This window comes from Marmota flaviventris, chromosome 3 (genome assembly GCF_047511675.1).
Source record: "Marmota flaviventris isolate mMarFla1 chromosome 3, mMarFla1.hap1, whole genome shotgun sequence".
Taxonomy (NCBI): Eukaryota; Metazoa; Chordata; class Mammalia; order Rodentia; family Sciuridae; genus Marmota; species Marmota flaviventris.
The window spans coordinates 47724897-47751270 of record NC_092500.1 but is presented as its reverse complement, the minus strand read 5'-3'; the positions used below and the strand labels follow the sequence as shown (position 1 = coordinate 47751270).

Below are 26374 nucleotides of genomic sequence, written 5' to 3'. Positions count from 1 at the left end.
TGAGTCCCACCTTGAACACCTTACAGGTAAAGACAGTGAAAAGCGGTTTCAATATGTAACATATGGAACTTTTCATGGACTTGTACTTTTGCTGCTTACCATTAACTTGAATAAATTGTTTAATCAAGTTAAAAAAAAGAGATCAGGTGTTATAGACTCACAGGTAGGAGCAATGAGCCCATATTGGGATTGGTGGGACAGGGCTGAGTGGCAAGCAACGGTAAAAGGTTCACAATGGAATTGATGTCTGGAAGGATAAGCAGGAATTATCTAAGTAAAGAGAAGGCCAGTGACCAGAACATAATTTTATGAAAAGAAAAAGTGCAAAGACAGTGACATAATGAGGATATTGCAAGACTGGGGAACCCAAGAAGTTTGTTGTATGTTGAGTTTATTCATTCCACTTGTTATTAACATACTTGTCTTCTGAGTCTTTGGATGGGAGGGGGTGCTATTTGTAATGATTTTTTGCCCCCACACCAAGCAGAAGGCACAAAAATGGAGTGCAATAAATATGTGCTGAATGAATGGCCAACCATATAATATAAGGAAGAAGAGTTAACAGTCCATGAATGAGGAAGGTCATACTAGCAGGCAGTGAATGAAACGAGAGATTTAAGAATTATTTGGACATTAGAATGCATAGGACTTGGTAATATTACTAGGCAACTCGAATACTGCCTTGGAAAGAAATAAGCTAGGCCATGTTGCTTGCTACTCCAGAAAATTTTGGAGTTAATTTGGTAAGAAAATACATTTTATTCAAAGCCAGCTTTGAAGGAAGATAGACAAAACCTAATTGTTTCAAAAGTTCTGTCTTGGAAATCCCTGAAAATTAGCAGAGACTTTAAAGGAGAAGAGGCAGGGAAGTGTAAAAGGCAGGAAATGTATAGATGTAGGTTTAGTTAGCCTGTGTTGGCACCAAGGACAATTTGTACTCCCATCATCTTTGATGCCTTTCAGGGTGGGGATTATTAGCCTCTCCAGCCTCACTTTCAGCATGAGAAAGCCATTCCCAGTTTCAGATGAGGGCCCCCAAATTCAGTTTTTCAGTAATATACTGCAGATGGAGTAAAAATATACTTGACTGGAGTATAAAATGACTTCCTAGGTCTTTATTGGATTGTAGGTAGATGATAATAGTAACGTCATTAATAATAATAGCTAATATGCAGCACTTTGTGTAGTAAACTGAATGTTTTACATGAATCTATTTCATATCATTTAAACTCAGCAATCCAGGGATGTAGGTATTTTTATTATACTCATTTATTAGTGAGAAAATTGAGGCTATTAAGAGATTAATTTGCCCAACATCACAGGGGGATAGTGATGGTAGTAGATTCAAAGCGAGAACTTCTGATTCTAACAGCCATATACATAACCTCCTTTTCTTACTTCAAAATGTGACCAATACACGGAATGATGGTCCTGTTCAATATGGATCAATGGATTGTATGTATTTCTTTATACATAGAGACCAGATGGTGACGGTCTCTCTTTTGTCACACTTTTAAAAGCTTGGTTCTTGTCTGTATTTTCACTTTTCCCACTTGGAGTTCTTATAGTAGGGTGGAAGTTTAATAAAACAGTTCACACAAGAGAGAGAAGGCTGGCACAGAAACGACGTTCTCGAATACTCTGGAAGCGGCTGGAACGAGGGGATGTGGGTTCTGGGTTCTGTCAGGATTCCCTCCCCCCACGCCCGTTATAAGGTGTGTATGGGAGCCAAGTCTCAGGTTGATTCCAGCAGTACTCAACTCACAGTGAAGGTGCTTCTTCCGACTCCTAACGAGCCCAACACGCTGGAAGTTACCCAGGGGTCGCCTCTTCCTTCGGGAAACATCCCGCAGGGTATCTGGCGATCGTTCCCAGGGAAACTGCCTGCGGAGGCACCTGGGCCAGTGCGGGGGAACCTGCGACGAGCCCGCCTGGCGCCAGGGGGCGCGGAAGCGCGTCGCCCCCGAGGCCCCACGCCCCGCCCCTCCCCGCCCCAGCCCCGCCTTCCTTCCCGGGGGACCGGCCGCTCCCGGCTCCCGGTCCCGCTCCCGGCGCAGGCGCAGTCCCGCGCTCCCTCGGCGGCACCCAACGCAGAGCGCCCGCCGCCGCGGGGTGTAGCGGCGTTGGCCCGCCTTCCCTCTCGGCTTCTTGTTGCCTCCCGGCGCGCTCCCTGCAGCTCTGCGAACGCCCCTGAGCACGGGCAGCGGCCGCCGTGGGTTCGTCAGGTGAGTGCGGCCGCGGGAGGGAGAGGCCCGGGGCGTGGAGCACCGCCCCCCTCGGCGCCCGCGCACCTCCTCCCGCGAGCCGGCCGGGAGGGGCGACCGCTGCAGGTGCTGGTGCCAGCGCGGCGGAGGGCGCGGGTACACGGCCCTGCTGCCCTGGCCGGGCGAGCGCCTCCTCGCCTGGGCACGAGGGCCGTAGGACCTTCCCACCCCAGCAGCGGGATTGGGGGCTTGGTCGGCCGGCCTCCCCCTGAGCAGCGGCTGGACGTCGGGGTGCGGCTCTCCCCTGCTCCTAGACTCGGGCGCATTACTCATTAACTGCGCGGTCCCGAGCGCCAGAGGCTGAGAGCCCGGAACCTAGTTACCTGTCGGCGGGCAGGAGCAGCCCTTCTTGCTGTCGCGGAGCCGGTGAAAAGACAGTTCCCGAACTAGTCGGAAGCGGGTCGCATCACGGGACGCCGCGCGGCAGCTGGTGTGGAATGAACCAGTGGTTGTGCAGCGAGGGTTCTACCATGCCCCCGTCTTAGTAAAAGACTTGCGAGGCACGGTGTCGAGGCGTAGAGGTCACCCTCGGGAGGTTTCGACGAAACCCGGTGGAGTCCCGCCTTAGCAGGGAGCTCAGCTCAGCCTCACTTTTCTGGGGAATTGAGACGAGCTGCTCAGATGTAGTTGTAAGGACACTGCCCTCCTAGTTTTGACAGCTCGCCCCCACTGCCCGCGGAAAAGCCAGTTTAGTGGGAGGAGAGGTGATGTTGCTAGATGGACTTTGCAGCAAGTGAAGAGTTTCCAGTTGTTACGGGGATTAAAACAGTATCTGTAATGGCAAAAGGATAAGGTCTTGAAAACCAAGAGGCGCTGAGTTAATATCGATTCCCGAAAGACAATTTAATATCACGGAAATGTTGCCTGTTCCCGGGCTACCTGTTAAACACTCCACTGTTTTCCCCAACCTCCTTCCTTTCAGTGTGTGGAAAGAGCCATGCAATCTTTTGCTGTGAAATGATTGCATAATTGGAGGAGAGACCGATAAGAGGATTTAAACAAAACTGTACCATTGTAAATCTGTTGAAAGACCTAGTTTCTGCTAGTTATCCTTGTTTTATTCATGCAGTTTCTTTTTAAAATGGTGAATGACGAATCAAGGAGAAAAGATGCAGAATAGGTTTGTAGATAATCAGAGTAAATATTTGATACTGTTAAATATTTCACCAGTTTTATGGGGCCTTGTTCTATTAACATTTGTTATTTATTTACTAATACTGTGCATTTTTATAGGACTTTTCATGTTTGGACAGAAATTGTATTCCGAATCTGGTTTATGTGATCTAATTCTAAAACCTTTGTAGAATTTATAGAAATAAAGTCAACAGTTACATAATTTTACTACAATAGTGTATTTCTTACTATTAGAGGAAGTTTTTACATTTTTTCTAGTACAATAATGTTATGTATTAGTGAATACATACTCTTGTGAACCAAAGTGTTTGATGTAACTCTTCCTTTTGTGTTTCATTAACCACCTGCTCTGTGATGTATTGAATACATCTAACCTTCCATCAAGATGCTTATTTGATGTTCACTTGCTTCATGGAGTTTCTAATTAGTGAGGTTTCTAATTAGATCCAATTGCACCCTTTGAATTAGTGTAGTTACACACATACTTCCTTTAATATACCTTACTGCTGATTTTCTCTAAATCTGTTACCTCCAACACACACATAGATGCTCTACAAATAATTTTGTAATTGAAAAGATTTTAGAAATAGTTCATTTCTCATTTTTAATATGGTAGAACAAAAATTTGTGGGTTATGTTAGCTTTGCATGTATTATAGTGGTTAGTATACATTTTCTCCCTTTGTCAGTGTCTCTCTTTGAAAAAATTAGTGAGGTTGGCCTAATGAAAAATTATTTAACCATCACTAAGCATATAATGTTTAGTAAATCATTCAATCTCTATGAGGTTATTTTCTCCATTTGTAATAGTGCCAGGTTGAAACATATGAAATTGCCAGTGTTTGGCAGTTTTAATGTTTACTGTCTAATATGAACTTCATAATGGTGGTGTGAGGATTTATTGGGATATTCCTTGTGAAATGTGGGAAAGAAGGAACAGACATTAGCTTGGCAGAATGCTGAGCATGTGTTTGATATTTATTTCTCAGGACATTCCTGGGATATAGGTGGTTTATTAAATTTTGGGAATTAGGAAATTAAAGTGTAGAGTGTTGAAATAACTTGCCTATAGTTATTTAGTTGTCATTGATCATATCACTGGCTGATGGCAAAACCAAGATGAAAAATTATGTGCTCAAAGTGGAACTTTTAGTTCCTTATGTTACTGGTCTGCACCTGTGGAAAAAGAGCTTTGTATCTATAAGGAGGCAATGAATGAAAGGTGTTGTTATTTTTATTTCTATTTTTAAAATACCCAAGGATTCTGATGATAGTGGCACCACTGCTGCTACACTGTTGACTCAAGTCTAGTGTTTCTCATGTGCTAAGTCCTGGTATACTCACTATACTAACCTGTTTACTCTCACAGTGAGTTAGGAGATAGGTAATATTTTATGTCACTTTTATAATTGAGAAACAGACACTGAGAGGGTATATAAACTGTGCCTAAGATTACGTGGATAATTATATCATAGACATAGATTAGAATTCAGCTGGTTGTCTCCAGTACCATTACTGTTATTCACTATACTCCATCACTTACTTGGGTTTAGTTGTAAGACTGAAAAATTGTTTGCTTTTAATCATTCTCCCATTTCATGTGTTGTAATACTGAAGAACTGTTTTTAATATAGCTTTTATGAGATGCTTATTAGTGTAATATGTAATTCTCATGTCACCAGAGGTTTTTTAATCAAATATTCATTGAGCATCTATTCCGCAAGTCAGTGGGGGTTGAAGGAAAATATTCATAGAGAGTCTGGAAAGTAGGTGGAATATAATCATTCCCATATCTTTTATAGGCTTTTCAAAATTTGGATGCATATATATTTATGTCATATATACATATGGATAGATAGTTATAGAGAGCTATAGGTTTGTTTTAATGAGTGCCAAATAAGAAAGCAAGACTAGTTGGGAAAGAAGGCAGGATAAATAGTAGGTAGAGACATTTGTGTGGTGAGGTAATGAGGGAAAGTTTTAAGGATGTTCTGAAGGTGTATTAATTTTCAAACTAAACTTTTGTCCAGTATAATTCTGGTTAAAATGCAGTTCAACAAAGGACAATAATTCATTTACTGTACACTTGATATCCTAAAAATGAAATGTCTTGAGTTTTTGAAAAATTCTTTCTAGCTAGTTTCTCCCTTTTTTTTTTTTTTTGGTACCATCTTTAGCTATACAGGTAGTACTTTTTAATTTTTCCCTTTATGCTTCCATAATTTTGAGTACATGCTTATATTTTGGTATTTATTAGTTTTGGTATTTGTGCTGTATTTGTAACTGCTTCTAGCACACTAGAATGGTGTTTGACAGGTGATCTCTATAGTCTGCCAGTGCTTGGAGGGCAGGGTTTAAGTTATCTCCATCTATTTTGTAACTTTAGCATTGGGCTTGATACCCAAAGATCTGTGCTGTGTTTCTGATGATCACTGAAATATATCTAGATCATTCAGAGTGAGAATTGAGGGGACTAAAGAAAGGAAGAGGGAAATACTTAAAACAGGTTGCATTATCTTATTATCTCTATTTTTCCTTCTGATTTTTCTTTTAATTATAAAACTGAGCAAGATAGTTTCATAAGCTTAAATTGTATATAGTCTTAGTTAAAAAAAGTGAAAAAGTAGTCTTTATTTTAGAATATTGGCAATACAAAACTAAATAGCTATAGACATAAACCAAGATTACTTACAAGAGGAAAAAAAAAGAATTGTTGAAATAATTCAAGTTTATGAGAGATTTGTTACTTGTAGTTAACACAGGATTGTAAATCTAATCATAGTGGAAGTTGATGAAATTCTGCTAGTGGATGTGAACATATACACATAGAAACTGACAATCTAGTAAACATTCTATTCAGGAAGATCAAAGTGCCCTAGATACATGAAGGAGCATGCAAATGATAGCTTAGAACCAGTTAAGTAAATGAATTATTTTTTGATCTGTCCAGATAAAAGTAATAGTATCATTTTGGGGGCACCTTGTTGACATATGGGGATAAAGTGTAAAAGGACAACCAGAATAGGTTTGAAAAACAATGAGTAAATGTGTATTGATTCACTGTTGGGGGGAGTATCATATTTCCTATGTTTACCTCAGAAAGACTAGTTTTCCCCCTTCGGTTTTATCACAAATAATAATCTGTAAGATAATATACTTAATGATTTATAAGATAATATACTATCAGTATATTTTTGCTATTTTCCCATCACTTAATTCTTAGATTTTTATAAATATTTCATTTATATTCTATTTTACAGTCTGTAAGACATTTTTATATTTATAACTAAGCCTTTTGATTTTCTTAAATATATACAGGAGAGACATTATCACCACCACTGTAGGTGTTAAAACTAAGGGTTAGAGACATTAAGTGACTTGCCCAAGTTCATACATCTGGTTTATGATTGAATCTGAATTAGAGGGAAAGTTTAATGAAGCTAGTCTGAGATAATGCTTAGTTTCTTCAAACTTTAAAAATGCAGTTTCTCCAGTCTTGATGCTATCTTAGGTTCTTATCATTTTATCTCTTACCTTTTTCAACAAAGGTAGCCTGGAATAGCTGTCTCCACTCTTTACTGCTTCCCTCTCTAAAAGACTCTTGTATATTTATCAAATCAGTGCATATTGAATGTGTATTGACAAATATTCTTTTATGTACAGAATAAGGCTTCCATTATTAGGAAGAAATTTAGAGGACTTGGGTTGTAGCTTGATGTAGAGTGCATGCCTGCCATGCGTGAAACCCTGGGTTCAATCTCAGTACTGAAAAAGTTTTTTTTTTTTTTTAAGGGAATAATTTTTTATATTTATTTTCCAAAGATTTGTAATTAAATAGTATAAACAATATGCTGTTAGTAGCCAGAAAGTTCAGAGCATTTTCTGAAAACCCTGAATATAAGCCTCTGCAATAACTAATATCACTAAACATGTCAAGAATACATTCAAGTGGTCTGTTTTAATAAAAATAGAAAGATGCCTTTTTCATTAAAATAGAAAAATGCCTTTTTTTCATTAAAAATATTGATACATAATACATATTTATTGGGTACAGTGTGGTATTTCAATACATAAATACAGTGTGTAATGATCAGAAATGGCACATCCATTTCCTCAAACATTTATCATTTGTGTTGGGAATGTCCAGATTCTACGAGTTATTTAGAAATATACTTAATTGTTGTTGATTGCTTGTTGATTGTAGTTACCTTACTGTGCTATAGAACATTAAAAGTTATTCTTTTTTTTTTTTCGGTACCAGGGATTGAACCTATTGGCACTTAACCACTGAGCCACATTCCCAGCCCTTTTTATTTTTTATTTAGAGACAGGGTCTCAGTAAGTTACTGAGGCTGATCTTGAACTCGAGATCTTCCTGCGTCAGCTTACCGAATTGCTGGTATTACAGGCAGGTTGCACCACTGTGCCTGACTTTATTCCTTTTTTAAAGTTGTATCCCTATACCCATAAATTGTCCTTTCTCATCCTTGTTAACCTTACCCCGACCCTTTCTGGACTCTGGTAATCATTTGTCTACTTCTACTTTTCTGAGATCAACTTTTTAATCTTCCACATCTAAGTGTGAACATATCACATCTTTCTGTACCTGACTTTCTTATGATGACCTTCAGTTCTTGCCATGTGATTTATGATGACCTCCAGTTCCAGCCATGTTACCATAAGTAACAGGATTTTATTCTCTTTTATGGCTGAATAATATTCCATTCACACTTTTTTTTTAAAAAATACATAGAGATAAGATTATTTGGTAAAATTGAGCTTCTATGTATTTTGATTTATGTGTTTTTCTAAGTCCAATAAGGACCTGAATAAATATTTCAAATCTCAACATAGAGTCAAAATAGAGAGGACATAATGATAGCAAAAACAATAACTTAGAGGAAAAGAACAGAAAGGACACAGTGAAATAGCAGATATCTAGTTCAAGAACAGTACATTAGAGATTTCAGGTTTTTTTTTTTCCTCAAAGAAAAATGTTCAGAGATTAAATAGTACTTCCCTTTGGATTTTTACTTTTTATGGTTGATACGAATGAGACCTACTTAAAGATTCTTTGTCTTCATCTAACCTTTATCTGTCACTGCTCCCACCCCGCAAGTTTGTCCTAGTTTATGTTAGATGTAGTGCAGTCAGATGTTGAAGTCAGTCACACCAGGCTTGAATCCTGCCTTTTATTTATTGGCTGTTTGATCTTGACTAAATTAATCTCTATGAGCCTCCATAAAACAGGGATAAGAACCATTTCAAAGGAATGCTGTGAGAATTAACTAGGGGTGTGTGTGTGTGTGTGTGTGTGTGTGTGTACAGATAGAAATGAAACTTTTGTTCTGAACCTTTCTATAGATTTATATTCCTCCCCCACCATTCCCAGGGTATTACTTACTGTGGCATTAGATCAAACCTTCTTAATTTCTTGTGTAACCTGTTGCATTAACAATTCTCTCTAGTTTTTACTCTGTAGCTAAAGCCCTTTTTGCCTTGGGAGTCATTTTTTCTGATTATATTACAATATACCTATACTTTCTAACATAAGGATGTGATCATCTCTTCATGATAAATTCCAGGCAACATTTTCTATATTAAATCAGGGTTTTAATGGTCTGTCACTTAGCTGCCTCTCCAGCCTGACTTTTTCCTGGGAGTCTCAGGTACATTTTACTTCTCCTTAAAACATTCCTTTCCTTCCTTCTTTCCCCATACCCTCAGGGTAATCATTCAGTGGTTCACAATAGGTTATGTGCCATCTCTTTAGTTCATTATTAGAATTTAGGGCTGGATTTTATTTATTTTTTATTATTTTTATTCTACTTAGTTGTACATGACAGCAGAATGCATTTTGTCAAACACAAATGTACAACATTTCAATTCTCTGGTTGTACACAATGTAAAGACGCACCATTTGTGCAATCATGCATATACTTAGAGTAATGATGTCCATCTCGTTCCACCATCTTTCCTACCCCCACAGCCATCTCCACCCCTTTGTCAGTCTAAAGTTCCTTCATTCTTCCAATACCCCCACCCCTCCATCAGCATTCATTAGTCAGAGAAAACATTAGTTTTTTGGGATTGTCTTACTTTGCTTAGAATAATATTCTCCAACTCCATCCATTTACCTGCCAATGTAGGACTGAATTTTAATCTTAGTGTTGGAGTTGCTCTCAGGAGTTGAACCTGTCGATCATCCTTCCATTCTAACAAGAATATTTGATAATATATATGCCATAAAATAAATGTATTTGATAAATATAGATAGTGTTTTTAAACAAGTGAACTAATTAATGAAATTTTTAATGCTTTAATTCATTAGACACTTTTGAAGTAGCAATCTAATTTTTAATGCCAGGAGGTGTTTCTTCCATAATTCATATTAAATTTAGGATGTTATTTGGTAATTAAAATGTATCTGGACTTTCCTCCTAGTCCCCTACCTCCTACATCCCCCAACAGTCTGTGAATAAATTGAAAGATGAAAATAATACTTATGTAATCTTTAAACTTTTCTTTTAATCTACCTTTGAATATTTTTTATTTTTGTGACAGTAAAAGTAAAGCATTCTACATATGTAGTATAATATATAGATGTTTGCTTTGTTAAGGAGGAATATTTCAGAATAATAAACTTTTAATTTTTAATATTGTATTTAAACAACCAAACAACCATTCCTTTTTTTCTCCTTATTGATGATGTTTGTACCGATACATTGTGATAAAAATATTTGGCAAATAGCCATTAAATAATGCTTTACAGATCTTTATAAAAATTCTATTTTTTATTATAAAAACTATTTTAATTGATAGGTGTCAGATATAATGCTAAGCCCTTTATGTGTATTGTCAAACTTAATTCTCATTTCAACTTTATGAGTAGGTATAGTTATTCTATCCAGCTTTGAGATGAGAAGTTGAAAATTAGATTCTGGGGTTATGTTATTTGTAACTGGTCAAGCTAGGATTTGAGCCGGATTCCAGAGTATAAGCTTTTTTGGTGAGGTAGCAAATACCATTGGGAAGTCAAACCCTGGCCTTCCTTTTAATAGAGGGGTACACTCACCACTTCATCCCAACAGAATCATTGGGTCCAATTCCATCACCATATATATCTATATCTATATCTATATCTATATCTATATCTATATATATGTTTAGAGAAGGTAAATGACTGCCCAAGTTCCTAGGAATAATTTAGAGCATGGTGAAAACCAGAACCTTAGCTTTCTTCTTTAGTTACTGGTGTTTCTAATTCATTTGTGATTCTATATAACCTCTTGTATTGGAAATGATTTACTTTCGATAGTGTAGTACTTTGAATAATTTTAGTAAGTACAGAATTCAGATTGTTTAATTTTCAGATATATTAAATTGGCTTGGGAAAAAATAAAAATCACAGCTTTGATTTTTTTCCCCTAGACATAAATTCTGTGTTTCCCACTTATCAAAGGTAAATTAAATAAGAGGAATGTGCTTTTTGTGGGAAAATAAATTTAATTTATCCATTTAGACAACTTATATAATAATATTAGGAGTAGATAATTTAAAAGTTTTAACTAGATTAGTGTTAGATAATATGCTGAGATAGATATATTAAGACTTTTCTACGCATTTACTTAATATATGTTAAAATATATGTAAAATTCATATCACTACTTCTTGACACATAGTGAACCTTCAGCAAAGATTGTTATTTTTGCCATGAGAATACTGATTTCTGGGAGAAAAAAATAAAATGAAATACATATTAGAAAACAGTGGCATTGTTTTGATCAGTTTTTTCCTTATGAGTGGAAATCAGCTTTGTTACAGTAATAAGGCAAGACAAGTTGTGTTGGTGATTAATCTGTAAGAATTTAATGTGGTCATCTTTTTCACCTATTGGTTGTCCAATAGACTTATCCTTGCCAAGTTTAATTTATGAATTGGGATAATCTCCAATTGAAATTAATTCTTTTTGAATCACTTACTTTGCTTACTGCAAAGAGTACTATTACTTAAAAATAGTAGCTTATTTTACTCATAAAGACAAAGTGAAATCGATCTTAACATGTCCATAGATTTCAGAGAGCTAAAGACTTTCAGATCAGTGAGATTGGCAGCTCATTGCCAGCTAAATTACATTTTCTAGGAATTTCACAGACTTGAATGAGAGGCTAACTTTAATTTGAAAAGAATCTTTCCACAAGTGACTGGAATATAAACAATGTTGAAATGTATCCCCTAGAATAGAGGCATTGTAGGTAGAAGCTCAGCTAAGAGGTGCTGTCCAAATGCTAAAAGCATTCTCTCTTCATTTATCCTTTGAGCTAGAAAACCAAGATGCAGATTTCCTGATGAGAACTTAGACACAGGTTGCCCCAGTAATTTGACAGAAGCAGGATTCAAACCTACCTCTCTTGGAGTCTTATCTCTTGTATTCATAGTCTGTGCTTCATCTTATGGAATATTCATTATTTCCATAAATGTGTTGTTTTTATACTTAGGCATACTTGGAAAATGCTTCCAAGGGCTTTGTCTTTTTCAATATTTCCTACTTTTTGTTGAGGACTTTTCTTTAATTTTCTTTTTTTCTGGGAGTTCTTTGCCTATGATTTATTTGTCTCTCCTGTGTGATTTCTTCGTACCTTTTGCATCTTCTGAGGTACTTATCACATTATTATTGCTTCTACTTGTCAGTCTTTCTTGCTGTATTGAAGCTATTTGAGGAGGATTGATTAAAGAAAAAATTTTCCCCTCCAGAGCCTGGTATGTAGTAGGTCTTCAGTAAATACTCGTTAAAAGGAATGGCTGAAATATTGTATTTATGTATAGGAAAAATAGGATTGGTGTTTCAGGGATGATGGATTATAATTCCACATAAAAAGAAACATTTCTACTAGAATAGTTTAGTAGTGGAATGGGAAATAGTTCTAGTGGTTAAGGATTTGGACTTTGGAGATCCAGACAGAATCCACTGAAATATCCCAGAAGTGCACTGAAACGATACTAATATTTAATAAATTCTCAGTAAAATCAGCTGTTATTATCATGAGAGAAGCCACTTTGTCTTTCTGTGTGACTGGGACTGGTAGTTGGATGGCTCAGCTCCCCAATTCCTCCATCTCCTCCTGGGCCCTTTTGTAGTTTTCTGCTCTCAGTCTCCTTTTGCTGTGCTGGAAATAGAACCCAGAGCCTCTGCGTGAAAGCATGCACCTACCACTGAGGTGCACCTCTAGTCCCTGCTTCCCCTCGATTATTTTGAACAAATAAACCAAGTAATCTTACTTCATATATAAATACTTTAGTGTATATCTTTTAAAAAAACAAGGATTTTTAAAAACAAAACCATAATTCCTAATAATATCATTTGTTTGTACTGCTAGTTTACTCAAATAAGAATCCAGAGTCTATACATTATAGTTACGTCTCTTGTATCTCTTTTTAAAATTAACCAATTTTCTCTCCTTATCTACTCCACACCCTCTTTTAATAGTTTTTTTTTTTTTTCCCCCTGACAAAACCAGGTAGTTTGGGGCTAGGGTTGTGGCTTGTGGTAGAGTGCTTGCCTAGCATGTATGAGACACTGGGTTGGATCCTCAGCACCATATAGAAATAAATTTTTAAAAAGGTACATCAACAATTAAAAAATATTAAGACACACACATACACACACACACACACACACCAAAACAAAACAAAAACCAAAAAACAGATAGTTTGTCCCTGAGAATTTACCAAAGTCTGGATTTTTCTGCTTTGGGCCCGACAATATTATTTAATATGTTCCTTTTTCTTCTGTATTCATTACAAACTGATGAAGATGTAGAGGCTTGATTGTTTTGGGGGTCTTTTTTTCCTTGGGGTAATGTTTTGTGAATGGTAGTGGTATTCATTTCTTATTTACCACATAATACACAGCATCTGGTTCTCTCCCTTTTTGTGATAAGATGTGCTCAGTACTGTCATTCTGATTCATTAACTATAAAATTCTTCAAACAGCCTTTTCTGTTATGGTTTTAATAGCTATTACTAATTATTTCATTAGAATTGTGAAGGTATGTTTGGAAATAGATTTTTTTCTTTTTTTTTTAATTTTTTTTTCTCACAAACTGTTTAGCTCCTTGATATACAGGAAGGTAGGGATAAATACATCATTCTTTCCTTTTATTTACCAATTTTGAAAATAGTGAATTGGTTCCATAGCAGTGATCAAAGGAGACCAGTGAGGGTTTCTTTGTTTGTTTTATTTTTAGTATCATTATGAACTCATGGACTTAAAAATATTTTGAATTTCAGTTCTTTGAAGATGTTCTCCTTTTTGATGTTCAGATGTCCCATCTTTGGTTAGTGGGAGTCCTTATATTATTCCAGTAATTTTTGATAACTTTTTTGCTTTCTAGTGTAAGAAGATGTTCTAGGGTCCTTTTGTAGGTTACTGCCCCAGGCTTGTAATCAGCTGTTTTTCCAAGGAGCTCTTGTTTATGTTTTTTGTTTGTTTGTTTGTTTAATAGAAAATGGTATTTCTCTGAGCATGTGGGTACCCAGTGCTACTGAGTTTGTCAGTGTTGCTATACTTTTTCATCAGATATAAAGATGGGACTATTTTTTAGTAGAAAGTTTTTCTGCTATTTTTGATTCAAATTTAGAGCTATGAGATTTTTAACTTCTTTGATTTTATACTTGTGTCCTTTTTTCTCAGATGCTAAAAAATCTTAGCTCCAAGTGACATTAACAAAACATTTGCTTCATCTTATATGTGTAATAGTTTCAGAATAACAGTACCAATGTTACCACTCATCACTGAAAATAGTTTGAGTTTTTTCCACTTCCTTTTGTCCATAAACATTCCATTAGAGTTTTACACTTATATTACTGTGTTTTAAAATAATATGAAATAATTCTTTTGTATATGGTTAAGGTATCACCTCAATATATAGTTAGGTTTCTTCTATTTTTAGGGACTCTTAAAATTTAATCTTGTTTTATTATTTTTATGATTTTAAGTTCAGTTCAAATCTGTCAAGCAAGGTACAGTCAGAAAGATCTAGATTTCATGCCTGTTCACTCCTACCTGTTTTCTTCCTCCTATAGATAACTATTTTTTATTAGTGTTTGGTTTGCCCTTCCATTTCTACAATGTAAACATATATACATACAAATATATATCATATACATTTTGTGTAAATTTATAAATATATAAACAAATTGTACTTTTATTCTCCTTTCCTAGATAAAAAGTAGATTATAATACCTAGGTACTTATCCTTTAAAAAAATTTATCAGAATATCTTCAGGGTCTCTTCATAGCAGTGTGTAGATACTATTTATTTTTCTATAGCTATATAGTGCTTCATTATGAGAATGTACCCTGGTTCAATAAAATAGTCTTTTGCTCTTGCAAATAATGCTGTTAGCCTTATGAGTATGTATTTTTTTTTTTGGAGGATAAAGCTTTAAGAGTGGCATGATGGGCCATGCACTAACTGAATATACCATTTTTCTAGTTATTATCACATTTTCTCAGGATTTATATCATTTTTCATTTCCAGAAATGGAAATGCGTTTATACCCTATGATTCAGTTAAATCTTCAAGGTATAGATAGGTGAATTAGAAGTATATGGGATAGCTGGGCACAGTGGCACATGCAGCCTCTCTAGAGACTTGGGAGGCTGAGACAGGAGGATTGAAAATTTAAGGCCAGCCTTGGCAATTTACTAAGACTCTCAGCAACTTAGTAAGAACCTGTCTCAAGAAAAAGGACTGAGGATGTGGCTCAGTGGTAAAGATCCTGGGTTCAATCTCTAGTCCCCCTGCCACGCCCCACCAAAGTATTTGGGATAAAGGAAAGGAAGTGTCACAAATAGTTACTGATAAAAATGTCAATTGAATGAAAACATTGCAAAGGGGTTCTACCTTAAAATGAACTGATTAATGATTTAATATTCAAGTGAAAAGAAATATAGATTTTCCTTGGGGTATGTGTAATTATGAATAAAGGTGAAATTTATTTATTTTGGGTGAAAATAAATTATAATGGAGTATTAAACACTTTAAATTCCTTGCTAATCTGAGTTATGATTTGACATAGTGGATATTTTGCATGAGGAAACAAGGGTTAGTTAACATTTTGAGGACTGAAATTACCATTTGTAATTAATAGTTTATTGTATTTGAAAATGGCATTTGTAGATGCCAAACCAACAATTTTGGTCATTCATGTATGTCCTAGAGATCTGTCATGTAGTAATCTGTACTTTTGAGAAAATATATAAATATTGAGTCACCTCTTTCTCAACTTCACTGAAACCTTTTTATTCTCTACTTGAGATTTTAAACATTTTATTGGAGATATGAGAGTTAAATTTTTCATTTAGTTTAACATGTTTTTGTATTTTAACATGGAAGAAATTATATACTCTACTGATGCTTGTATTTGGGAACTTTAAAGTTCTGGGAAGTATAATTCATGATTATCAAAGTACAACTGTAGTAGAAGTTGGGTTTAGATTGTAGAGGAATTTACTTTTCACGCTAATAAGTTTAGACTTTATTCTGTAGACAGTGGAAACTAAAGGGTTTACAGAATCTTGAAATGAAAAAGTTGAGTGGATATGTCTTAGTTTTCGTGTAAACTTTGTAATGTAATTGGGTAGTTTTATAAAATATTTTTGTTAACAGAGAACCTACATATACTTGTTATTGTTAGTGGCTATTATAACAATATTTATTTAGGTCGTGCTGTGTGCCAGACATGTAGTATTCTACTAAGCACTTTAATGGATTGTTTCCTTTAATCCTCACAACAAGCAGAACATTGGAGGAAATTTTTTTGTCCTCATTCTCATTCCATCAGAGAAGAAATTTTAGGTTTAGGGAAATGGAACACATTATCCAGGATTGGATCCTGGTTCTATTTAGGACATTGTTGAGTCAATCAGTAAAATTTGATTGAGGTCTGCCCATAAGATGTTAATTTGATCAGAGTTAATATTCAGATTTTGATGATGATTATGTGATTATGTAGGAGATTGGCCTTGTACTTGGGATACAGTTTTATATATACTGAGATATTTAAGGGTTTATGGGTATCCATCTGAAACATTCTCAAATGGTCCAAAAATGTCAACAGTTTGATAATATGAGTGAATGAGCGTATAGGAGCTCTGTAATATGTAGGTAAATTTAGAGAGAGAGAGATTGATTGATTGTGTGTATCTTTACTGCCTTTTTAACTTTCTGTGACCTTGGTTAGAAAAAATATCAAGCAGATTTTTATGTATTCTTCATACTTACTTATCAAGTGTATTTACTTTAGCAATATTAGTTACCATTTTCAAGTTTCTTCCAAATCAGGTGGTTTACCTTTGGTAGTATGTATACTCTAAGGTCATTAAGTATTAAGTGATTGTAGGTCTTTCTTCTTTAGTCTCTCTTAAGTTTTTACTTTATTATGGACTATAAACACATAATTTATGCATCTTAATTTAGTTTTAAATATCAGCATCAAAAATAACAATCTGCTTTTTGTTTTAATAGGTTATCTTATGATGAGGCTTTTGCTATGGCTAATGACCCCTTGGAAGGCTTCCATGAAGTAAACCTTGCTTCACCTACTTCACCAGACCTTCTTAGTGTGTATGAATCAGGAACTCAGGAGCAGACTACCTCACCAAGTGTCATCTACCGGCCACATCCTTCAGCTTTATGCTCTTCTATCCAGGCTAATGCATTGGATGTTTCTGATCTTCCTACACAACCTGTATATTCATCCCCCAGACGTTTAAATTGTGCAGAAGTATCTGGTATCAGGTAGGATTATTTAGGATTATAGTTTTTAAAAGATGGGCAATTTGCTTAGTTACTTTTAAGTGTAACTATTTTTGAAAATTTGAATAACATCAGCTTCACTGTGTAGAGTGATGTATAATGCTTCAGAACAGGGGTTGAAAAACTTAATGTAAAGTGACAGATAGTAAATATTTTAGCCTTTGTAAGACATATAGTTACTGTTCCACCTATTCATTTCTGCCTTTATAGAGTGTAAAAGCCACCATAGACAGTATGTAAATGAACGAGTGGGCTGTGTTCCAATAAAACTATATGGACACAGAATTTTGAGTTTCATATAATTTTCACATGCTATGAAATTGTATTCTTTTGAGTTCTTTTCAACCATTTGAAAATGCAAAAGCCATTTTTGGCTCATGTGCCTTATGAAAACAGGTGGCAGGCTTGATTTAGTTTGCAGGCTATAGAGCCGACCCCTGTTCTTAACATTATCCAGTAGAACTTTTGGTAATGTTAAAAATGTTCTATTTCTCTGTTAATCTGCAGGAAAGCTATTAGCTTCATGTGGCTGTTGAGCCCTTCAAATGTGACTAGTATGATTGAAGACTTGCTATTAATTAAATACAGAAGCTACCAAATTGGATAATGCAGTTTTAGAGATATGGCTTATGCCATTTCTTTGGTGCTTATGCTGATACTTTCTGAAAACTGTTTCTTTTCTTTATAGCATTCATGTTACAGACCCAGCATCTTCTGTTACCTCTGGAGCTGCAGCTGAGTTCACTAAATTAACTACAAGGAAGGACAACTGTAATGCAGAGAGAGAGTTTTTACAGGGAGCTACTATCACAGAGGCTTGTGCTGGCAGCGATGATATTTTTGGGTTGAGTACAGATAGTCTGTCCCGTTTACGAAGCCCATCTGTTCTTGAAGTTAGAGAAAAGGGCTATGAAAGATTAAAAGAAGAACTTGCAAAAGCTCAGAGGGTAAGGAAAAAAAATATTCTTCCACATATCATGTTAGAAATTACTGCTTCTCCATGGGGTAGGGCAACTAATTAATAGGTATCTTTACAGTTCTAAACATACCCTTCACATGTGCCCAGCCTCAGCTTCTGTGTTTTCCTTGCAGCATCAAGGAATATGAAATTGGCTGGGTAGTAAAGAAGCCCATCTAAGAGGATTTATTAGGAAAATGTGATTTTAAAACTCTTCTGGTCTCCTGTGTTGACTAATCTCTGTATTACATTATCTGTAAGGCAAATTTAGTGGATTATATTCCAGATGCCTATTTTTTCCTTCTTATGTCTAATTGGCTTGATACTCATTTATTTGAAGTCATCTGGTCTAATTCATATTGTTTTGAGAATTGTTTTAGTAATATCACCTTTGTTATTCTGCTGTTTTTGAATATTTTCTGTATTTTACCTTGGAGAATTTTCTTTTCTTGGTAGATTATTCTGTTTCCCATTTGTTGTTCTTTAAATTTTTTGCTATTTATTTCCAAATTTGTGGCCATATATTACTTTCTTATGAGACAGTCTTTAAATTACAGAGGGAAATATATAACATTAAGAAGCAAAATATCTCAAATGAACATCTAAGTTCCCACTTTAAGAACCTAAAAAAATGAGAGTAAAATAAAATCAGAGCAAGTTGAAGGAAGTAATAAAGATAAGAGTGGAACTAAATGAAATTGATGAGAAAAAATAGAGAAAAATGAATGAAACAAAATTCTTGTTCTTTTAAAGAGCAATAAAATTTGACATACCTCTGGTAAGCCTGACAAAGAAAAAAGACACAGATTATCAGTAGCAAGAGTGAAACCGGGATATCACTACAAACCCACATGTCAAAATACAATAAGGGAATAATATGAATGACCTTACATATTTAAGATTTGATAACAGTGGTGAAATACTGATTTACACATATAAATTAAAAAGGTAGGGCAAATATTCTATAGACATATAACTTTCAGCGTACTGTGACATTTCACAAACATGTATTTCACCTTTTCCCAACTATACTTGTCTCTCAAGAACAAGAACATAACTTTTTTTTTAATCCCCACTTCCTAGCATAAAACAATATAATGCTTAGTGTATATGCCTCCTTATTAGTGCCTCAATGAATAGATGATTGTTAAACAGCCATGAAGATATGTCAAACTATATTTTAACAAAGAATGTTATCAGGAAGAAAAATCAATAGTCCTTTTAGTCTTTTCCCAAAGAGAAGGGATGTGGTGAGATGTGATTGTGTTTTGCTGCTACCATTTGGCTCAGACTTTATTTAATATACAGTATTTTAGTGAAATCACAGATACAGAAGTAAACTGTTAAACATATATATCTACCTTTCAAAGCACGTTGTGTTTACTTATTGATCACAATAAATCTCTTAGCTCATTTAGGAAATCTTTAGTTGTGTTTAGAGGTTGTTGAGATAATTGAAATAATAATGATGTATATGCACATATATAGTGAATTTTATTGTGATGAGTACAACATAGTTTTAATGTTAAAATTCTAGAAAGGACTCTTGAATATGAATATATTTTCTGAATTATGGCAACTTGTGATTCAAAACTTACGTCAACAGCCATTCCTGATTCCAATTTTTTTTTTAAGAGAGGCCAGATTTTTTTGACATTTTTTTCTTTCTTCTACTTTTATTTGTTTCTATTTAAAGTGAGTTTCTTATAGGCAGGATATAGTTACATCTTGATTTTTTATCCTTTCTAATAATCTCTCTTTTTTTTTCTTCTTCTTCTTTTTGGTAGTACTGGGGATGGAACTGAGCTATACCCCAAGTCCTTTAAAAATTTTTTTTTTTTTTAATTTGAGACACGGTCTCACTAAGTTGCCAAAGTTGGCCTTTAAGCTTAGAATCCTCCTGTCTCAGTCTCCTAAGTCACTGAGATTATAGCTGTGCACCCCCATAACCAGCCTTTTAATTGACATGATTTGAGTATTTACATTTCATGAATGTTGATATGGTTTTTAAAAAACTTCTATCATACTATTTGTTTTCTATTAGTTGCATATGATTCTTCTTTTCCCCTTTCTTCCTTTTATGATTTCTTTTGTACTCTATATTTTTTATGAATTGATCTTTTCTTTAGCATATTGGCTATGTATCTTTGTTGTGTTAATTCAGTAATTGCTTTAAGGGTTTATAGTGTACATATTTAACTTGCACTATCTTCAGTGATAATATCCTACTTCACATACAGTGTAAGAATCTTAAAAAAGTATATTTCTGTTTTTCCCATCCTATTTTTGTTGTTATTGTTGTTGCTGGTACGTAATAATTGTATAGTATAGTGGTTGCATGGTGGCATTTTTGTATGTGCACATAACATAATTTGATCAATTTTGCTCCCTGATACCTCCCCTTATCCTTACCTTCTCCCTCCCTAACTCCCTTTCTCTACTTTTCTGCTTTCATAATGTCCTCCACCCCCACCCCCCACCCCAGCTTCCACATATGAGAGAAAATATTTAATACTTGTCTTTCTGAGTCTGGTTTGTTTCACTTAACTTGATGCTCTTCAGATCCATCCATTTTCTGCAAAAGATGTAATTTTGTTGTTCTTTATGGCTGAATAAAACTCTATTGTATATCTCATCTTTTCTTTATCCTAGTCTAGACACCTAGACTGATTCCATAACTGGGCAGTTGTGAATTGTGCTTTGATAACATAGGCACACATGTATTACTAAAACATGCTGACTTTAATTCTTTTGGGTAAATACCAAGAAATGGTATAGCTGGGTCATATGATAGTTCTACTTTCAGTTTTTTAGGAACCTCCATACTGATTTCCATAGTGGCTGTCCTAATTTGCATTCCTACCAACAGTTTATCTTTTTTCCTGAATCCTTACCAGCATTTTTTGTTATCTATATTCTTGATGATTGTCATTCTGATTAGAGTTAAATAGAATATCAGTGTAGTTTTGATTTGCATTTCCTTGATGGATAAAGATGTTGAACATTTTTTCATTTAGTTTTTGGCCATTTGTACTTTTGAGAAGTGTCTGTTCATTTTATTTGCCTATTTGTTAAATTGGATAATTCATTTTATTAGTGTTGGATTTTTTGAGTTCTTTATATATTCTGGATATTAAATACTCTGTCAGAAGAGTAACTCACAAAGATTTTCCCCCATTCTATAGGCTGTGTCTTCACACGGCTAATTGTTTTCTTTTGCTGGGCAGAAGCTTTTGAATTTGATGATATTCTATGTATTGATTCTTGATATTCCCTGAGCTACAGAAGTTTTATTCTAGAAGTTGTTGCTTGTGCCTATGTGTTGAACTCCTTCCCTTATGTTTTCTTGCAGCAGTTGGAAAGTTCCTGTTCTTATACCTAGGTCTTTAATCTAATTTAAGTTGACTTTTGTACAGGGTGAGAGATAAGGTATTGCAGGGGGACCAGCACCCTGCCAGGGTAGATTCCTGCTCAGGAGATGTGATCCACCTGAGAGAAGTAGAAAGTCTGAAATAATTACTAAGAAATAGAGGCAGAGCCAGAAATTAAATAAAAAGGAAGCAGAGTTAGATCTTCCAGTCCTAATAAGAGCTAGAACTGAACAACTAAAAAATGGCTCCATTTTTTTTAAAAAAATTTTGTTGTATTCTATTTATTCTAATTTGTTATATATGAAAGCAGAATGCATTTCAGTTTATATTACACAAATATAGCACAATTTTTCATGTCTCTAGTTGAACCCAAAGTAAAGTCACACCATTCGTGTTTTGATACACGTACTTTAGGGTAATGATGTTCGTCTCATTCCACCATTGAACCCAGGGCCTCACACATGCTAGGTGAGTGTTCTTCCTCTGAGCCACAACTCCAGCCCATCCAATTCTTTATTTAAGGGGAAGCACATCAAAGGCAAGGTTAAGGTTTCAGTGGAAACTGTGGAAACCTTCTCTGTGTTGCAGGGGTCTTGTAGCAAACAGGTTGATTGGCATCTTGGCAAGCCATACTCATCTCCGAGAGGCTGAGTGGCTGTGTGGCTTCAGGGGGTCACCCCATCTACATTGCACTGCTGAACTTAGAGGCAGCTAGGTAGGAAGCCACGTGAACCAAGTATTCTCAAACCAGCAATATTGCTGCTGGGGGTTCTCACTGGGAGTTCTCCATACCAGGCTTTCCTGCTTAATGGCTTCCTTGTCTTTTAGGTTCTTGCACAGTTCAAGGATGGTTCCTGGCAATAGGGATCTTTTTTCATTCTTCTACACATGTATATTCTGTTATCCCAGTACCATTTCTTAAAGAGGCTATCTTTTCTGCACAACATGTTATTTGTTTGCATTAAACAGTTGATTATCGTTTATAGGGATTTAAATAATGATACATAGGTACCCATGTAGCTGTCATTTCTAGTGCTATTCTTTTCTGCATATGTATCTAGATTTTTAACTGATATCATTTTCCTTCTGCTTAAAGGACATTCTTTAACATTTTTGTTTTCCATGTTTGCTTTTATCTTTTAACTTTTATATATATGAAAATGTCTCTTTTTATTTTTGTTTTTGAAAGCTATTTTCTCTGGATAATGAATTTTACATTGATAACGTTTTTCTTTTAGAACTGTAAAAATGTTGCTCTAGTATCTTAAAGCATTATTCATTATTTCTTACAAGTAGTCTGCTGTTATCCTTACTTTTATTCCTCTGTATGTGATGGGTTTTCCTCTAGGTGTTTATGAGATTCCTCTGCAAGTATTTTGATAATGATTTGCTTTGGAGTAGTTTTTTTTCAGGGTTTTGTGTGTGTACGTATGTGTGTGTTTGGAATTTGTTGAGTTTCTTGAATCTGAGAGTTTTAAGTTTTGTAAAATTTGGGACATTTTGGCCAGTATTTATTCAAAAGTTTTACATTTCTCATAATCTCTCTCCTCCTTTCCAATTCCTGTTACACATACATTAGCTTACTGGGTTTTTGTTTTTGTTTTGGGTACCAGGGATTGAACTCAGGGATGCTTGACCACTGAGCCACATCCCCAGCCCTTTTTAATATTTTATTTAGAAACAGGGTCTCACTAAGTTGCTTTGAACTCATGATTCTCCTGCCTCAGCCTCCTGAGGTGCTAGGATTACAGGTATGCACTGCTGCGCCCAGCTAACTTACTGGGGTTCTATTTATTCATTTAAAAATCTTTTTCCCTCTTGGTGTTTCATTGTGGATAGTTTCCTGTGCTGGGTCTTCAGTGTCACTGTGCTTTCCTTCTGCATTTTCTAATCTGTTAATATCATACAATGTATTTTAAAACTTAAACATTGTAGTTTTCATCACTAAGAGTTTGCTTTGGATCATATACATTATGCTTATCTATGTATAGGATCTCTATATATGTATATGATCCAAATATATATATATATATATATATATATATATATATATTTATATATACATAAATATATTTTAGTTTTGCATAATTAGTCTTACCTCTATTCACTCTTGAGCATGTGAAAGACAGTTTTAAACTTCTCTAGTGTTTAATCTCTTCAAATAGCAATCTAAGGCTCGCTTGATTTGTTTCCCATTTCTGGAGGATCACTGTCTTTTGTTGCTAAATGTTCAATATCTTGAAGATTGTTGTTTCATATATATTACCCAGTTTCTTAGTTGTGTCAGGTGGTGGTAAGTTTGACCTTTGTTACTCTATCTTGATTTGAAATGAAAGTTGTATTTCCTATTTGTATTATTTGATTTTCTGTCCCGTCCTATACAAGTACACCCCCACATAAAAATTTACACTTCCACATACATGCTTTAGTTATTATGTTTGTGCTTATGATTATGTGCTGAGCATATAGTGAATTCTCAATATATTTTGTTAGTTAAATCAATAGTTCACATGTATACAGGTATAGTGGTGTATGAATAGGCACACATGCATAATATATTATTAGTTGAGGTGATTCTAGATGTTTATAAGTACCTCCAAAATTTTAGTGACTTGACCTAATAGAGGTTCATTTTTATTCATTTAGTACTCTGAAACAGGTGTTTGTAGTTGATAGGCACTTCTTTGTGAAATTGTTTTTATAATCTCTTAGAGCTGAACTACCTCTTCCCAGCAACAAACCCATACACTGTGAGTAGGGGAGCCCCCCATGTGACCACTGGCTTTTAGGTGCAGGAATGCCAGAGGTAATGGTGTTGTCCTTCAGTTGTTTGGACTTCCACATGTTAGTGCTTAAGACTGGCTTTTGGTGGAATTCTCATGTGTAATTTGAGCTTTGGTATGTCCTTATGAAAATGTAGACTTTTGTGCTCCATTCCAGACCTGCTGAAACAGAATTATTTTGTTGAGGCTTGGCAGTATGCATTTTCATCAAACTTCTCTGTTGATTTTTTTTACATTCACTAAAGGGTGAAACCTGCTGGGATTATCTTCAACTTTTACTCTTCCTTAAAAGAGAATTAAATGGTGTGAAAATAAAATGCAGTAGGATAACTTGCAGCCATAGGAAGTTAACTTAAAAACACATACCTAGTACCAATTAGCATGGGCCTACTAACTGTAGCCAAGAAAGTTTGTAAACATTTGCCATATTCATTCATCAGCGAGTGTTTCTTGAGTAACCAGAGTATTTACAGGATTGTATTAGGCTGTGTAGTATGCAAAATGTTAGATATGAACCTGAGTTTATTAGGGAGAAAAGACTTGTTTACATGGTAGTGTTTTATGGATTCTGAGCTGTACATTTTTTCCCATTAACTTTTCTGAAATCAGTGTGAGTCTTCTAGTTGCTGTCAGCTAGGCAAAGATTGTGGCAGTTGTCATTGCCTACTTGGGTGCAAACTTGTTCACTGTTGTTCATGTTATCAGTTTAAGACTTTTTCCCTCTGATATACTGGGGATTGAACCCAAGACTTTATGATTGCTAAACAAGCACTCAACCAGCCCTCTTGTTATTAATTTAATTGAATTATGTGAATTGGGTGCTCTATTTTTTTTTATCTTAAATACTGTGTTAAAAACATCTTCAGAAGGATTTCACTATAATATGACATTGAAACAAAAAGAAAGAGACAAAAAAGCAATGTAACATGATAAAATTCTGTTTATCAGTTTAGAAGAGTATTCGTTATCACATAAAATGGACATTCTAAGAGGAAAAAAGCATGGTGTGATAGTTTTATTAGCAGTGTATTTTCTTTCCTGATGTATAAAATGTTTATCTTAAGAATCATGAAGTCGCTGGGTGTGGTGGCACACGCCTGTAATGCCAGAAGCTCGGGAGGCTGAGGCTGAGTTCAAAGCCAGCCTCAGCAACAGTGAAGTGCTAAGCAACTCAGTGAGACTCTGTCTCTAAATAAAATATAAAAAGGGCTGGGGATGTGGCTCAGTGGTTGAGTGCTCCTGAGTTCAATCCCTGTACCACCCCGCCATACACAGACAAAAAAGAATCATGAAATATTAAATTTGTTGAAATATACTTTATTATAGAGTCCTGTTATTCTCTATTCTTAATACCTCTTGAATTTTCTCTAAAACCATTTTAAATCTATATCTCTTGCCTAAAATATTACAGGAATTACTGTGTTCTTTCAGTCCAGTTTTTTTTAACTTAGCCAAACTCTAAAAGTCATCATTCTATATTACAAATTTGATTGTTGTTATATTAAAATCTTTCATAATCTTTTAGATAATTTCCTCTTGCTTTTAAGGTAAGTCCCAATTGTGTTAAAAAAGCCTGCCATTTAAGGCTTTTCAAGACAGATCATAAACCTAACTTTTTTTTTTTTTTTTTTTTGTGGCATCTACCCTCTTCATATTTGGCTATATAAAGCACACTTCTTAATTTCTTCCTTTGCATTTGGAAGATTCTTCTAGTACGTACACATTACTATTTATAAAATTGCCTTTGCAACCCTCGTTAGGCAATGATGTCATGAATTTGGTCTTTTTTCTTTCACATCTCTTTACCTAGATGAATGCCTGATGTGTTGTTAACAGAAACAGTATTTATTGAAAGTATGAATTTTGAATAACTATATTACAGTACAAGGTTTTGATAATGAAAAGTACAAGTGAAGATCTAAAAAATATTCACATGAAGTATACATTTTACTTCATATTAGTAGATTGAATTGAACCCGGAGGCATAAAGAGAAAGTTATCAGCTGGGTGTGCTGGTACATGCCTGTAATCCCAGCGACTTG

General features: G+C 35.1%; 1 protein-coding gene across 7 annotated transcripts in view; it reads left to right on the top strand.

Moving 5' to 3' along the window:
* Positions 1 to 26374, top strand: part of Rab3ip (RAB3A interacting protein) — a 162466-nt gene that overhangs the window by 106212 nt on the left and 29880 nt on the right. For 5 of the 7 annotated variants that reach the window (XM_071609691.1, XM_071609685.1, XM_071609686.1 and 2 more), the window contains 2 exons: positions 16930 to 17202; positions 17909 to 18167. In XM_071609691.1, the coding sequence (XP_071465792.1) occupies positions 16955 to 17202; positions 17909 to 18167 (507 nt within the window). In that variant the 5' untranslated portion in view covers positions 16930 to 16954. Of the gene's footprint in view, positions 1 to 2080; positions 2226 to 3097; positions 3385 to 16929; positions 17203 to 17908; positions 18168 to 26374 lie in introns of those variants that run through there. The other 2 variants (XM_071609689.1, XM_071609687.1) reach the window with 2 other exon arrangements.